General features: G+C 40.4%; 1 protein-coding gene across 1 annotated transcript in view; it reads right to left on the bottom strand.

The window, feature by feature from the left end:
• Positions 1-16,595, bottom strand: part of SPATS2 (spermatogenesis associated serine rich 2) — a 941,596-nt gene that overhangs the window by 487,229 nt on the left and 437,772 nt on the right. The window contains exon 5 of the mRNA XM_053705505.1: positions 7,003-7,052. Coding sequence (XP_053561480.1) covers positions 7,003-7,052 — 50 coding nt within the window. The remainder of the gene's footprint in view (positions 1-7,002; positions 7,053-16,595) is intronic.

Raw genomic sequence — 16,595 nt, 5'->3', positions numbered from 1 at the left:
GAAAGGAATATTAAGTAACTTAGTCTTGGACGACACATCTGCCGACCAGGATTTTAGCCAAAGCGCTCTCCGCGCTACTATAGCAAAACCTGAGTTTTTCGACGCCAATTTCGTTATTTGAAAAGCGGCATCCAATATAAAGGAATTAGCTAACTTTAGTGCGTGAATTCTGTCCATGACTTCTTCATAGGAAGTCTTTTTCTGGAGCGACCTTTCTAATTCCTCGAACCAAAAAGGCGCCGCTGAGGTGACAGTAATAATACACGTAGCTGGTTGAAGGATGAAACCTTGCTGAACAAAAATCTTTTTAAGCAATCCTTCCAATTTTTTATCCATAGGATCTTTGAAAGCGCAGCTGTCCTCTATAGGAATAGTTGTGCGCTTCTCTAATGTTGAAACAGCTCCCTCAACCTTCGGGACCGTCTGCCATGCGTCCCTTCTAGGGTCTACAATGGGAAACATTTTCTTAAATATAGGAGGTGGGGCAAAGGGTATACCCGGCTTCTCCCACTCCTTATCCACTATATTCGCTACCCTCTTGGGTATTGGAAAAACGTCATCGTGCACTGGGACCTCTAAGAATTTGTCCAATTTGCACAACTTCTCTGGTACTACCATAGAATCACAGTCATCCAGAGTAGCTAATACCTCCTTAAGCAAGGCGCGGAGATGTTCTAGCTTAAACTTAAATGCTACTATATCAGGTTCTGCCTGTTGAGAAATTTTTCCTGAGTCAGAAATTTCTCCCTCAGACAGCCCCTCCCTCACAGCCAATTCCGATTGATGTGAGGGTAAAATAGATAAGGCATCGTCAGCGTCTAATTGTTCATCCTTTTTATCTGTATTTAAAACTGAACAATCATGCTTTCTCTGAAATGCTGGCAGTTTGGATAAAAGATTTGCTATAGAATTATCCACTACTGCTGTTAATTGTTGCATAGAAATAAGTACCGGCGCGCTAGGAGTCGCCTGCGCGGGCAAAGCTGGTGTAGACACAGGAGGAGAGGATGTAGAACTATCCCCACTACCTTCATTAGATGAATCATCTTGGGCAACATTATGAAATGTAACAGAGCTGTCCTTACTTTGTTTGGACGCTATGGCACAATTATCACAAACACTCGAAGGGGGGACCACATTGGTCTCTATACACACAGAACATAGGTTATCTGATGGCACAGACATGTTAAACAGATTTAGGCAGGCAAACAATGCAATAAAAACGATTTTAAACAAAAACGTTACTGTCTCTTTAAATAATAAAATGACACACTTTATTTCTGAATGTTCAAAAAACTATGAAGGCAATATCCGATTTTTATGAAATTTGGACCCCAGTGTCTTAATGCTTTGAAAGTATTGCACAGCAAAAATGGAGACTCTAGCTCTTAAAAGCAAACCGGAGCAAATTGTTGGATTTAACCGTTTTTATACACTACAATCCCTGCTACAGCTTTGCTGTAGCTTTTTACCTTCCTTAGGGGTCAACCACCACAGAAATAAGCCTTCTGGAGTCACTTTCTGAGCCACAGGACCCTCTCACATGAATCTGCATGCACTGCCTTGAAATCAACTGCGCAGCTGAAGCACCAAAATGAGGCCTCCTCCCTCAGTATACTAGAGTGAAGGGGCCTTCCTGACTAGATTTAGGCGTCTAAAACAAGCCAGATCAAATAAAAAACGTCCCCAAGTGTATAAAAGCTTATAAAACATTTCAAATGCCATGATATTGTAATAAAAACCAATCGATTTGGCCCATAATAGTGTCTACCAGCATAAAAAACAAAAAGGGGAAGCCTGTTATCTTTTTTGCTGAGTTCAAAGAAAAATGGCTTACCGTTTTCCCTGAGGGGAAAAATGACTGTCATCTAGCATTAGCCTGTGTTGTTAGAAGGAGACTAGTCATACCTGAAGCAGATGAGTCTGCAAACTGTTACCCCCAACTGAAGTTCTCTGGTTTCAACAGTCCTGTGTTGTAACAGCAATGGATTTTAGTTACTTGTGCTAAAATCATAGCCCTCTTAAACAGAAATCTTCATCACTTTTCTGTTGTAGAGTAAATAGTACATGCCAGCACTATTTTAAAATAACAAACTCTTGATAGAAGAAATAAAAAACATAATTTATGTAAGACGTTAGCTAGAGACATATACCTGACATCAACTCTAATGATATCAAAGATGGCATCACAAATAAAGTTATTAGCATGTTGAAGAAAATTAACAATGCTATGAGAATTATGATCTGTTACTTGTTGCGCTAAAGCTTCTAACCAAAAAGTTGAAGCTGCAGCAACATCCGCTAAAGATATAGCAGGTCTAAGAAGATTACCTGAACATAAGTAAGCTTTTCTTAGAAAGGATTCAATCTTCCTATCTAAAGGATCCTTAATGAAGTACTATCTGCCGTAGAATAGTAGTACGTTTAGCAAGAGTAGAGACAGCCCCATCAACTTTAGGGATTTTGTCCCAAAATTCTAATCTGTCAGATGGCACAGGATATAATTGCTTAAAACGTTTAGAAGGAGTAAATGAATTACCCAAATTATTCCATTCCCTGGAGATTACTTCAGAAATAGCATCAGGGACAGGAAAAACTTCTGGAATAACTACAGGAGATTTAAAAACCTTATTTAAACGTTTAGATTTAGTATCAAGAGGACCAGAATCCTCTATTTCTAAAGCAATTAAGACTTCTTTAAGTAAAGAACGAATAAATTCCATTTTGAAAAAATATGAAGATTTATCAGCATCAACCTCTGAGACAGAATCCTCTGAACCAGAGGAACCATTATCAGAATCAGAATGATGATGTTCATTTAAAAATTCATCTGAAAAATGAGAAGTTTTAAAAGACCTTTTACGTTTACTAGAAGGAGGAATAACAGACATAGCCTTCTTAATGGATTTAGAAACAAAATCTCTTATGTTAACAGGAACACTCTGAGTATTAGATGTTGACGGAACAGCAACAAGTAATGTAACATTACTAAAGGAAATATTATCTGCATTAACAAGTTTGTCATGACATTCATTACAAACAACAGCTGGAGGAACAGATACCACAAGTTTACAGCAGATACACTTAACTTTGGTAGATCCAGCACCAGGCAGCGTTTTTCCAGAAGTATCTTCTGACTCAGCTTCAACATGGGACATCTTGCAATATGTAATAGAAAAAACAACATATAAAGCAAAATTGATCAAATTCCTTAAATGACAGTTTCAGGAATGGGAAAAAATGCCAGTGAACAAGCTTCTAGCAACCAGAAGCAATAAATAATGAGACTTAAATAATGTGGAGACAATAGTGACGCCCATATTTTTTAGCGCCAAAAAAGACGCCTACATTATTTGGCGCCTAAATGCTTTTGGCGCCAAAAAGGACGCCACATCCGGAACGCCGACACTTTTGGTGCAAAAAAACGTCAAAAATGACGCAACTTCCGGCGACACGTATGACGCCGGAAACAGAAAAAAAAAATTTGCGCCAAAAAAGTCTGCGCCAAGAATGACGCAATAAAATGAAGCATTTTCAGCCCCCGCGAGCCTAACAGCCCACAGGGAAAAAAGTCAAATTTTAAGGTAAGAAAAAAATTGATTTATTCATATGCATTATCCCAAATATGAAACTGACTGTCTGAAATAAGGAACGTTGAACATCCTGAGTCAAGGCAAATAAATGTTTGAATACATATATTTAGAACTTTATATAAAAGTGCCCAACCATAGCTTAGAGTGTCACAGAAAATAAGACTTACTTACCCCAGGACACTCATCTACATGTAGTAGAAAGCCAAACCAGTACTGAAACGAGAATCAGTAGAGGTAATGGTATATATAAGAGTATATCGTCGATCTGAAAAGGGGGGTAAGAGATGAATCTCTACGACCGATAACAGAGAACCTATGAAATATACCCCGTAGAAGGAGATCATTGAATTCAAATAGGCAATACTCTCCTCACATCCCTCTGACATTCACTGCACGCTGAGAGGAAAACCGGGCTCCAACCTGCTGCGGAGCGCATATCAACGTAGAATCTAGCACAAACTTACTTCACCACCTCCATAGGAGGCAAAGTTTGTAAAACTGATTTGTGGGTGTGGTGAGGGGTGTATTTATAGGCATTTTGAGGTTTGGGAAACTTTGCCCCTCCTGGTAGGAATGTATATCCCATACGTCACTAGCTCATGGACTCTTGCTAATTACATGAAAGAAACTACAACTAAACACCACAAACTCTTCACCATCCCCGTGGAGATGCTACTTGTTCAGAGCGGCAAAGAGAATGACTGGGGGGCGGAGCCTGAGGAGGGGCTATATGGACAGCTTTTGCTGTGCTCTTTGCCATTTCCTGTTAGGGAAGTGAATATTCCCACAAGTAATGGATGACGCCGTGGACCGGACACACCAATGTTGGAGAAATCAGGATCTGTTTCCTGTTGCACTAAGCTATCCAACCAAAAGGTTGATGCAGCCGCAACATCAGTCATAGAAATGGCAGGCCTGAGAATATAGCCAGAATATAAATAAGCTTTTCTTAGATAAGATTCAAGTTTCCTATCTAAAGGATCTTTAAAAGAAGTACTGTCTTCCATAGGAATAGTAGTACTTTTGGCAAGAGTAGAAATAGCCCCATCAACTTTGGGGACTTTTCCCAAAAACTCTAATCTAGCCGCTGGCAAAGGGTACAAACTTATGTTTTTAATTCAGCCGCCTAAGGAAACGGCCAGGTTTTTACGGCCGAGAAACGCAGTACAAAAACATATAAAAAGGTTTTTATCTTACACGGATATCCTGCTTTTATTCTAAGTATCTGCTGTTATTTTAAACTGTGAAATACTGAAAACAGATGTTATTTTAATAATCTACCTGCTAATACCAGCTGCAGTAACTATTACTGATTTTTTCCCTTGGACACTATTCCTGGAATTGGTTTTAATATAGATACAAAACCGGCACCTGTGGAAATTGCACCTGCTGCAGGTCTATCACTGGGCCCCCTTAGCCACACGTAGGACACTGTGGCTACAGTGTACCGACTGCTGTATTAAAGGTCAGCTTGCCTGTCTGCACTTTTTTTCGTTAAAAGTGCCATCACACTTGTGAGTACTTTTCCACTCGATCACCTGCTATATTGCTCGCACATTATATGAAACATATTTCACTATGAGGCACTTTCTTTCTGTTCTTATATTATACAACCTTTTAAACCTAGGAGGAGGAATGAAAGAAGTACCAGGCTTAATCCATTCCTTAGCAATCACATAAGAAATAGCATCAGTAACTGGAAAATACTCAGGAGTAACCACAGGAGGTTTATAAACAGAATTTAAACGTTAACTAGTTTTGATATCAAGAGGACTAGACTCCTCAATATCCAAAGTAACCAACACTTCTTTTAACAAGGAATGAATATAGCTTGCTTGCTGGCACTTTCTTTAGATAGTGAACTAGTTGTGTTAAGATAACAGCTATAACAAACATTTTGAAGCCCTCCAGCACTATTTTTACTGTTCTACACAGTAAAAGTGAAGTTTTGATATCAAGAGGACAAGACTCCTCAATATCCAAAGTAACCAACACTTCTTTTAACAAGGAACGAATATACTCAATATTGAAAAGATAAGTAGATTTGTCAGTGTCAATGTCCGAGGTAAGATCTTCTGAATCAGAGAGATCCTCATCAGAGGAGGATATTTCAGTATGTTGTCGGTCATTAGAAATGTCATCAATTTTATGAGAAGTTTTAAAAGACCTTTTACGTTTATTAGAAGGTGGAATAGCAGACAAAGCCTTCTGTATCGCATCAGCAATATCATTTTTCATATCAACAGGGATATCATGTACATTAGATGTTGAAGGAACAACAGAAACTGTACTAGTACATTATCTGCGTGCAAAAGCTTATCATGACAACTGTTACATACTACAGCTGGAGATATAATCTCAGCTAACTTTCAACAGATACACTTAGCTTTGGTAGAACTGTGATCAAGCAGCAGGGTTCCAACAGTTGCTTCTGAAACAGGATCAGATTGAGACATCTTGCAAAATGTAAAAGAAAAACAACAATTTACAATTTCCTTATATGGCAGTTTCAGGAATGGGAAAAATGCAAGCAGCATAGCCCTCTGAGCATATAGAAGGCAAGAGGCATATAGGAAGTGGGGTAAAAAATAAACTAATTTTTTTGGCGGCAAGTATGACGCGCGACGCAAAAGAAAGTTCGAAATTTCTTTTGGCGCCGACAACATCTGGAAAGGACGCAACTCGCGTCATAACAGACGCAACCTTGTGCAATGAAACCTGGCGTCAACTAAGAGGCTGAAATGATGAACTTGTGTGGTCAAATACGTAACTTAGCGCCAAAAAAATTCTGGCGCCAAGTTTATAGTAGAAGTAAATTGGAAATTTGTTTAGAATGATATGTTCTACATGAATCATAAAAGAAAAATGTGGCGTTTCACATCCCTTTAAGTATAGGCAAAAAAAAAGCCGTGAAAACATAGTAATTTACTCCCAGTGGTAGGTAGGAGAGAAACGTAATAAAATGTTAATTTCTAATTGTACTGGGCTTTGGTATACAGAAAGAGATCATATAAAAAAGCATGTATGCAAAGAAACTGATAAAATAAGGAGATCTGCTTTCCTTGCAAGCTAAAGCCGTGGTTTAAAAGAACAAAACCAGCTACTTTATAAACAAAAATAAACCTAAAGAAGCAATTTCTCATACATTTTATACTTTGGTATAACAAGTCATTGGAAACACATTAGGAGAACACAATTTTACAGTACACTGTCCCTTTAAAGTCTGCTATAATTTACCACAAAATCAGAGCATATTAAACAGCATATTAATTATATATGTACATTTGGATGCTGCCATCAATTGTAAGGTAAAACATAGTGTATGGGGGGGGGGGGGATTAGATATAAACTTCCATCTAATAATAAAGTTGCAGGTTGATTCAGTATGCATTACTGTACTGTGTTTTACCTTTTTCTTGCCAAGAACAGTCCACTCTTTCAGAACTTCTACAGCATACCCTGAGAAAAGAAAATGCTGTGTGTGAATATGTGAAGGTTCACAAAGTAGTTCCCCAAATCAATTTGTCATGTGAGTAAAAACAGAATTTATGTTTACCTGATAAATTTCTTTCTCCAACGGTGTGTCCGGTCCACGGCGTCATCCTTACTTGTGGGATATTCTCTTCCCCAACAGGAAATGGCAAAGAGCCCAGCAAAGCTGGTCACATGATCCCTCCTAGGCTCCGCCTACCCCAGTCATTCGACCGACGTTAAGGAGGAATAATAGCATAGGAGAAACCATATGGTACCGTGGTGACTGTAGTTAAAGAAAATAAATTATCAGACCTGATTAAAAAACCAGGGCGGGCCGTGGACCGGACACACCGTTGGAGAAAGAAATTTATCAGGTAAACATAAATTCTGTTTTCTCCAACATAGGTGTGTCCGGTCCACGGCGTCATCCTTACTTGTGGGAACCAATACCAAAGCTTTAGGACACGGATGAAGGGAGGGAGCAAATCAGGTCACCTAAATGGAAGGCACCACGGCTTGCAAAACCTTTCTCCCAAAAATAGCCTCAGAAGAAGCAAAAGTATCAAACTTGTAAAATTTGGTAAAAGTGTGCAGTGAAGACCAAGTCGCTGCCCTACATATCTGATCAACAGAAGCCTCGTTCTTGAAGGCCCATGTGGAAGCCACAGCCCTAGTGGAATGAGCTGTGATTCTTTCGGGAGGCTGCCGTCCGGCAGTCTCGTAAGCCAATCTGATGATGCTTTTAATCCAAAAAGAGAGAGAGGTAGAAGTTGCTTTTTGACCTCTCCTTTTACCTGAATAAACAACAAACAGGGAAGATGTTTGTCTAAAATCCTTTGTAGCATCTAAATAGAATTTTAGAGCGCGAACAACATCCAAATTGTGCAACAAGCGTTCCTTCTTTGAAACTGGTTTCGGACACAGAGAAGGTACGATAATCTCCTGGTTAATGTTTTTGTTAGAAACAACTTTTGGAAGAAAACCAGGTTTAGTACGTAAAACCACCTTATCTGCATGGAACACCAGATAAGGAGGAGAACACTGCAGAGCAGATAATTCTGAAACTCTTCTAGCAGAAGAAATTGCAACTAAAAACAAAACTTTCCAAGATAATAACTTAATATCAACGGAATGTAAGGGTTCAAACGGAACCCCCTGAAGAACTGAAAGAACTAAATTGAGACTCCAAGGAGGAGTCAAAGGTTTGTAAACAGGCTTGATTCTAACCAGAGCCTGAACAAAGGCTTGAACATCTGGCACAGCTGCCAGTTTTTTGTGAAGTAACACCGACAAGGCAGAAATCTGTCCCTTCAGGGAACTTGCCGATAATCCTTTTTCCAATCCTTCTTGAAGGAAGGATAGAATCCTAGGAATCTTAACCTTGTCCCAAGGGAATCCTTTAGATTCACACCAACAGATATATTTTTTCCAAATTTTGTGGTAAATCTTTCTAGTTACAGGCTTTCTGGCCTGAACAAGAGTATCGATAACAGAATCTGAGAAACCTCGCTTCGATAAAATCAAGCGTTCAATCTCCAAGCAGTCAGCTGGAGTGAAACCAGATTCGGATGTTCGAACGGACCCTGAACAAGAAGGTCTCGTCTCAAAGGTAGCTTCCAAGGTGGAGCCGATGACATATTCACCAGATCTGCATACCAAGTCCTGCGTGGCCACGCAGGAGCTATCAAGATCACCGACGCCCTCTCCTGATTGATCCTGGCTACCAGCCTGGGGATGAGAGGAAACGGCGGGAACACATAAGCTAGTTTGAAGGTCCAAGGTGCTACTAGTGCATCCACTAGAGCCGCCTTGGGATCCCTGGATCTGGACCCGTAGCAAGGAACTTTGAAGTTCTGACGAGAGGCCATCAGATCCATGTCTGGAATGCCCCATAGTTGAGTGACTTGGGCAAAGATTTCCGGATGGAGTTCCCACTCCCCCGGATGCAATGTCTGACGACTCAGAAAATCCGCTTCCCAATTTTCCACTCCCGGGATGTGGATAGCAGACAGGTGGCAGGAGTGAGACTCCGCCCATAGAATGATCTTGGTCACTTCTTCCATCGCTAGGGAACTCCTTGTTCCCCCCTGATGGTTGATGTACGCAACAGTCGTCATGTTGTCTGATTGAAACCGTATGAACTTGGTCCTCGCTAGCTGAGGCCAAGCCTTGAGAGCATTGAATATCGCTCTCAGTTCCAGAATATTTATCGGTAGAAGAGATTCTTCCCGAGACCAAAGACCCTGAGCTTTCAGGGATCCCCAGACCGCGCCCCAGCCCATCAGACTGGCGTCGGTCGTGACAATGACCCACTCTGGTCTGTGGAATGTCATCCCTCGTGACAGGTTGTCCAGGGACAGCCACCAACGGAGTGAGTCTCTGGTCCTCTGATTTACTTGTATCTTTGGAGACAAGTCTGTATAGTCCCCATTCCACTGACTGAGCATGCACAGTTGTAATGGTCTTAGATGAATGCGCGCAAAAGGAACTATGTCCATTGCCGCTACCATCAACCCGATCACTTCCATGCACTGAGCTACGGAAGGAAGAGGGACGGAATGAAGTATTCGACAAGCGTCCAGAGGCTTTGTCTTTCTGGCCTCTGTTAGAAAAATCCTCATTTCTGAGGAGTCTATAATTGTTCCCAAGAAGGGAACCCTTGTTGACGGGGATAGAGAACTCTTTTCCACGTTCACTTTCCAGCCGTGCGATCTGAGAAAGGCCAGGACGATGTCCGTGTGAGCCTTTGCTCGAGGGAGGGACGACGCTTGAATCAGAATGTCGTCCAGGTAAGGTACTACTGCAATGCCCCTTGGTCTTAGCACAGCTAGAAGAGACCCTAGTACCTTTGTGAAAATCCTTGGAGCAGTGGCTAATCCGAAAGGAAGCGCCACGAACTGGTAATGTTTGTCCAGGAATGCAAACCTTAGGAACCGATGATGTTCCTTGTGGATAGGAATATGTAGATACGCATCCTTTAAATCCACCGTGGTCATGAATTGACCTTCCTGGATGGAAGGAAGGATAGTTCGAATGGTTTCCATCTTGAAAGATGGGACCTTGAGAAATTTGTTTAAGATCTTGAGATCTAGGATTGGTCTGAATGTTCCCTCTTTTTTGGGAACTATGAACAGATTGGAGTAGAACCCCATCCCTTGTTCTCTCAATGGAACAGGATGAATCACTCCCATTTTTAACAGGTCTTCTACGCAATGTAAGAACGCCTGTCTTCTTATGTGGTCTGAAGACAACTGAGACCTGTGGAACCTTCCCCTTGGGGGAAGTCCCTTGAATTCCAGAAGATAACCCTGGGAGACTATTTCTAGCGCCCAGGGATCCAGAACATCTCTTGCCCAAGCCTGAGCGAAGAGAGAGAGTCTGCCCCCCACCAGATCCGGTCCCGGATCGGGGGCCGATATTTCATGCTGTCTTGGTAGCAGTGGCAGGTTTCTTTGCCTGCTTTCCCTTGTTCCAGCCTTGCATTGGTCTCCAAGCTGGCTTGGCCTGAGAAGTATTACCTTCTTGCTTAGAGGACGTAGCACCTTGGGCTGGTCCGTTTTTACGAAAGGGACGAAAATTAGGTCTATTTTTTGCCTTGAAAGGCCGATCCTGAGGAAGGGCATGGCCCTTACCCCCAGTGATATCAGAGATAATCTCTTTCAAGTCAGGACCAAACAGCGTTTTCCCCTTGAAAGGAATGTTTAGTAGCTTGTTCTTGGAAGACGCATCAGCCGACCAAGATTTCAACCAAAGCGCTCTGCGCGCCACAATAGCAAACCCAGAATTCTTAGCCGCTAACTTAGCCAATTGCAAAGAGGCGTCTAGAGTGAAAGAATTAGCCAATTTGAGAGCATTGACTCTGTCCATAATCTCCTCATAAGGAGGAGAGTCACTATCGAGCACCTTAATCAGTTCATCAAACCAGAAATATGCGGCTGTAGTGACAGGGACAATGCATGAAATGGGTTGTAGAAGGTAACCCTGCTGAACAAACATCTTTTTAAGCAAACCTTCTAATTTTTTATCCATAGGATCTTTGAAAGCACAACTATCCTCTATGGGAATAGTGGTGCGTTTGTTTAGAGTAGAAACCGCTCCCTCGACCTTGGGGACTGACTGCCATAAGTCCTTTCTGGGGTCGACCATAGGAAACAATTTTTTAAATATGGGGGGAGGGACGAAAGGAATACCGGGCCTTTCCCATTCTTTATTAACAATGTCCGCCACCCGCTTGGGTATAGGAAAAGCTTCTGGGAGCCCCGGCACCTCTAGGAACTTGTCCATTTTACATAGTTTCTCTGGGATGACCAAATTTTCACAATCATCCAGAGTGGATAATACCTCCTTAAGCAAAATGCGGAGATGTTCCAATTTAAATTTAAAAGTAATCACATCAGATTCAGCCTGCTGAGAAATATTCCGTAAATCAGTAATTTCTCCCTCAGACAAAACCTCCCTGGCCCCCTCAGATTGGGTTAGGGGCCCTTCAGAGATATTAATATCAGCGTCGTCATGCTCTTCAGTAACTAAAACAGAGCATCCACGCTTACGCTGACAAGGGTTCATTTTGGCTAAAATGTTTTTGACAGAATTATCCATTACAGCCGTTAATTGTTGCATAGTAAGGAGTATTGGCGCGCTAGATGTACTAGGGGCCTCCTGAGTGGGCAAGACTCGTGTAGACGGAGGAGGGAATGATGCAGTACCATGCTTACTCCCCTCACTTGAGGAATCATCTTGGGCATCATTGTCATTATCACATAAATCACATTTATTTAAATGAATAGGAATTCTGGCTTCCCCACATTCAGAACACAGTCTATCTGGTAGTTCAGACATGTTAAACAGGCATAAACTTGATAAGAAAGTACAAAAAACGTTTTGAAATAAAACCGTTACTGTCACTTTAAATTTTAAACTGAACACACTTTATTACTGCAATTGCGAAAAAAACATGAAGGAATTGTTCAAAAATATTGAAAATATTGCACACCAATTTTGGAAGCTTTAACCCTTAAAATAACGGAACCGGAGCCGTTTTAAGCTTTAACCCCTTTACAGTCCCTGGTATCTGCTTTGCTGAGACCCAACCAAACCCAAGGGGAATACGATACCAAATGATGCCTTCAGAAGTCTTTTATAAGTATCAGAGCTCCTCTCACATGCGACTGCATGCCATGCCTCTCAAAAACAAGTGCGCAACACCGGCGCGAAAATGAGACTCTGCCTATGCTTTGGGAAAACCCCTAAAGAATAAGGTGTCTAAAACAGTGCCTGCCGATATTATTATATCAAAATACCCAGAATAAATGATTCCTCAAGGCTAAATAAGTGTTAATATCAATCGATTTAGCCCAAAAAATGTCTACAGTCTAAATAAGCCCTTGTGAAGCCCTTATTTACAATCGTAATAAACATGGCTTACCGGATCCCATAGGGAAAATGACAGCTTCCAGCATTACATCGTCTTGTTAGAATGTGTCATACCTCAAGCAGCAAGGACTGCAAACTGTTCCCCCAACTGAAGTTAATGCTCTCAACAGTCCTGTGTGGAACAGCCATGGATTTTAGTTACGGTTGCTAAAATCATTTTCCTCATACAAACAGAATTCTTCATCTCTTTTCTGTTTCAGAGTAAATAGTACGTACCAGCACTATTTGAAAATAACAAACTCTTGATTGAATAATGAAAAACTACAGTTAAACACTAAAAAACTCTAAGCCATCTCCGTGGAGATGTTGCCTGTACAACGGCAAAGAGAATGACTGGGGTAGGCGGAGCCTAGGAGGGATCATGTGACCAGCTTTGCTGGGCTCTTTGCCATTTCCTGTTGGGGAAGAGAATATCCCACAAGTAAGGATGACGCCGTGGACCGGACACACCTATGTTGGAGAAATATTTATAATTAGTTCAACAATCAGTTATACTGTGTTCTAAATCACATATCATAAAAATGGGAAAATGCACACAACCATTCGGTTCTGGATTAATTTACTTTTTTTTTATTACATAGTAAACTGAGCTTGCTGGCACTTTCTTTAGATAGTGAGCTAGTTGTGTTAGGATAGCAGCTATAACAAACATTTTGAAGCCCTCCAGCACTATTTTTACTGTTCTACACAGTAAAAGTGATTTAATAGAAATAACACAATTTATGTAAGAACTTACATGATAAACTCATTTCTTTTATGGTGGCAAGAGTCCATGAGCTGTTACGTATGGGATATACATTCCTACCAGGAGGAGACAAAGTTTCCCAAACCTCAAAAGGTATAATATAAATTCCCCACCCACCTCACCCACCATACCTCAGTTTAACGTATAGCCAAGTGGTGAGGTGTTGGAGTAAAAGCCAAAGAGAGGAGCAGGAAAAAGGAAATTTATGCTTACCTGATAAATTGATTTCTTCTACGATACTAGTCCACTGATTCATCCTTACTTGTGGGATATTATCCTCCTGCCAACAGGAAGTGGCAAAGAGCACCACAGCAGAGCTGTATATATAGCTCCTCCCTTCTCTCCACCCCCAGTCATTCGACCGAAGGTATCGGAAGAGAAAAGAAAAGCTAAAAGGTGCAGAGGTGACTGAAGTTTTGAATAAAAAACATAATCTGTCTTAAATTGACAGGGAGGGCCGTGGACTCGTATCGTAGAAGAAAACAATTTATCAGGCAAGCATAAATTTCCTTTTCTTCTACTAGATACATCGAGTCCACGGATTCATCCTTACTTGTGGGATACAATACCAAAGCTACAGGACACGGATGAACGGGAGGGACAAGACAGATACCTAAACAGAAGGCACCACTGCTTGAAGAACATTTCTCCCAAAAACAACCTCAGAAGAAGCAAAAGTATCAAATTTGTAAAATTTGGAAAAGGTATGAAGGGAGGACCAAGTCACAGCCTTACAAATCTGTTCAACAGAAGCATCATTTTTAAAAGCCCATGTGGAAGCCACCGCTCTAGTAGAATGAGCTGTAATCTTTTCAGGAGGCTGCTGTCCAGCAGTCTCGTATGCCAAACTGATGATGCTTTTCAGCCAAAAAGAAAGAGAGGTAGCCGTAGCTTTTTGACCCCTACGCTTTCCAGAATAAACAACAAATAGAGAAGATGTTTTGACGGAAAGCCTTGGTCGCTTGTAAGTAAAACTTCAAGGCGCGAACCACGTCCAGATTATGCAACAGACGCTCCTTCTTAGAAGGAGGATTAGGACATAGAGAAGGAACAACAATTTCCTGATTAATATTCTTATTAGAAAAAAACCTTAGGAAGGAATCCAGGCTTAGTACGCAAAACCACCTTATCAGAATGGAATATAAGATAAGGCGAGTCGCATTGTAATGCAGAAAGCTCAGAAACTCTTCAAGCAAAAGAGATAGCAACTAAAAACAAAACTTTCCAAGATAAAAGCTTAATATCTATGGAATGCATAGGTTCAAACGGAACCCCTTGAAGAACATTTAGCACTAAATTCAAACTCCATGGCGGAGCAACAGGTTTAACCCCTTAAGGACAAGGCCATTTTTCAATTTCTTTCCCTTAAGGACCAGGGCTATTTTTACATTTCTGCGGTGTTTGTGTTTAGCTGTAATTTTCCTCTTACTCATTTAATGTACCCACACATATTATATACCGTTTTTCTCGCCATTAAATGGACTTTCTAAAGATACCATTATTTTCATCATATCTTATAATTTACTATAAAAAAAATTATAAAATATGAGGAAAAAATGGAAAAAAACACACTTTTTCTAACTTTGACCCCCAAAATCTGTTACACATCTACAACCACCAAAAAACACCCATGCTAAATAGTTTCTAAATTTTGTCCTGAGTTTAGAAATACCCAATATTTGCGTTTTTCGCAAGTTATAGGGCAATAAGTACAAGTAGCACTTTGCTATTTCCAAACCACTTTTTTTTCAAAATTAGCACTAGTTACATTGGGACACTGATATTTTTCAGGAATCCCTGAATATCCCTTGACATGTATATATATTTTTTTAGAAGACATCCCAAAGTAATGATCTAGGCCCATTTTGGTATATTTCATGCCACCATTTCACCGCCAAATGAGATCAAATAAAGAAAAAATTCACTTTTTCATAATTTTTTTCACAAACTTTAGGTTTCTCACTGAAATTATTTGCAAACAACTTGTGCAATTATGGCATAAATGGTTGAAAACGCTTCTCTGGGATCCCCTTTGTTCATAAATAGCAGACATATATGGCTTTGGCATTGCTTTTTGGTAATTAAAAGGCCGCTAAATGCCACTGCGCACCACACATGTATTATGCCCAGCAGTGAAGGGGTTAATTAGGGAGCATGTAGGGAGCTTCTAGGGTTAATTTTAGCTTTAGTGTAGTGTAGTAGACAACCCCAAGTATTGATCTAGGCCCATCTTGGTATATTTCATGCCACCATGTCACCGCCAAATGCGATCAAATAAAAAACATAATTTATGTAAGAACTTACCTGATAAATTCATTTCTTTCATATTAACAAGAGTCCATGAGCTAGTGACGTATGGGATATACATTCCTACCAGGAGGGGCAAAGTTTCCCAAACCTTAAAATGCCTATAAATACACCCCTCACCACACCCACAAATCAGTTTAACGAATAGCCAAGAAGTGGGGTGATAAGAAAAAAAGTGCGAAGCATATAAAATAAGGAATTGGAATAATTGTGCTTTATACAAAAAAATCATAACCACCACAAAAAAGGGTGGGCCTCATGGACTCTTGTTAATATGAAAGAAATGAATTTATCAGGTAAGTTCTTACATAAATTATGTTTTCTTTCATGTAATTAACAAGAGTCCATGAGCTAGTGACGTATGGGATAATGACTACCCAAGATGTGGATCTTTCCACACAAGAGTCACTAGAGAGGGAGGGATAAAATAAAGACAGCCAATTCCTGCTGAAAATAATCCACACCCAAAATAAAGTTTAACAAAAAACATAAGCAGAAGATTCAAACTGAAACCGCTGCCTGAAGAACTTTTCTACCAAAAACTGCTTCAGAAGAAGAAAATACATCAAAATGGTAGAATTTAGTAAAAGTATGCAAAGAGGACCAAGTTGCTGCTTTGCAGATCTGGTCAACCGAAGCTTCATTCCTAAACGCCCAGGAAGTAGAAACTGACCTAGTAGAATGAGCTGTAATTCTTTGAGGCGGAATTTTACCCGACTCAACATAGGCAAGATGAATTAAAGATTTCAACCAAGATGCCAAAGAAATGGCAGAAGCTTTCTGGCCTTTCCTAGAACCGGAAAAGATAACAAATAGACTAGAAGTCTTACGGAAAGATTTCGTAGCTTCAACATAATATTTCAAAGCTCTAACAACATCCAAAGAATGCAATGATTTCTCCTTAGAATTCTTAGGATTAGGACATAATGAAGGAACCACAATTTCTCTACTAATGTTGTTGGAATTCACAACTTTAGGTAAAAATTCAAAAGAAGTTCGCAACACCGCCTTATCCTGATGAAAAATCAGAAAAGGAGACTCAC

The sequence above is a fragment of the Bombina bombina genome, chromosome 3, assembly GCF_027579735.1.
Source record: "Bombina bombina isolate aBomBom1 chromosome 3, aBomBom1.pri, whole genome shotgun sequence".
NCBI lineage: Eukaryota > Metazoa > Chordata > Amphibia > Anura > Bombinatoridae > Bombina > Bombina bombina.
Note: the sequence above shows the minus strand (reverse complement) of the source record. Positions and strands in the feature narration are given on the sequence as shown.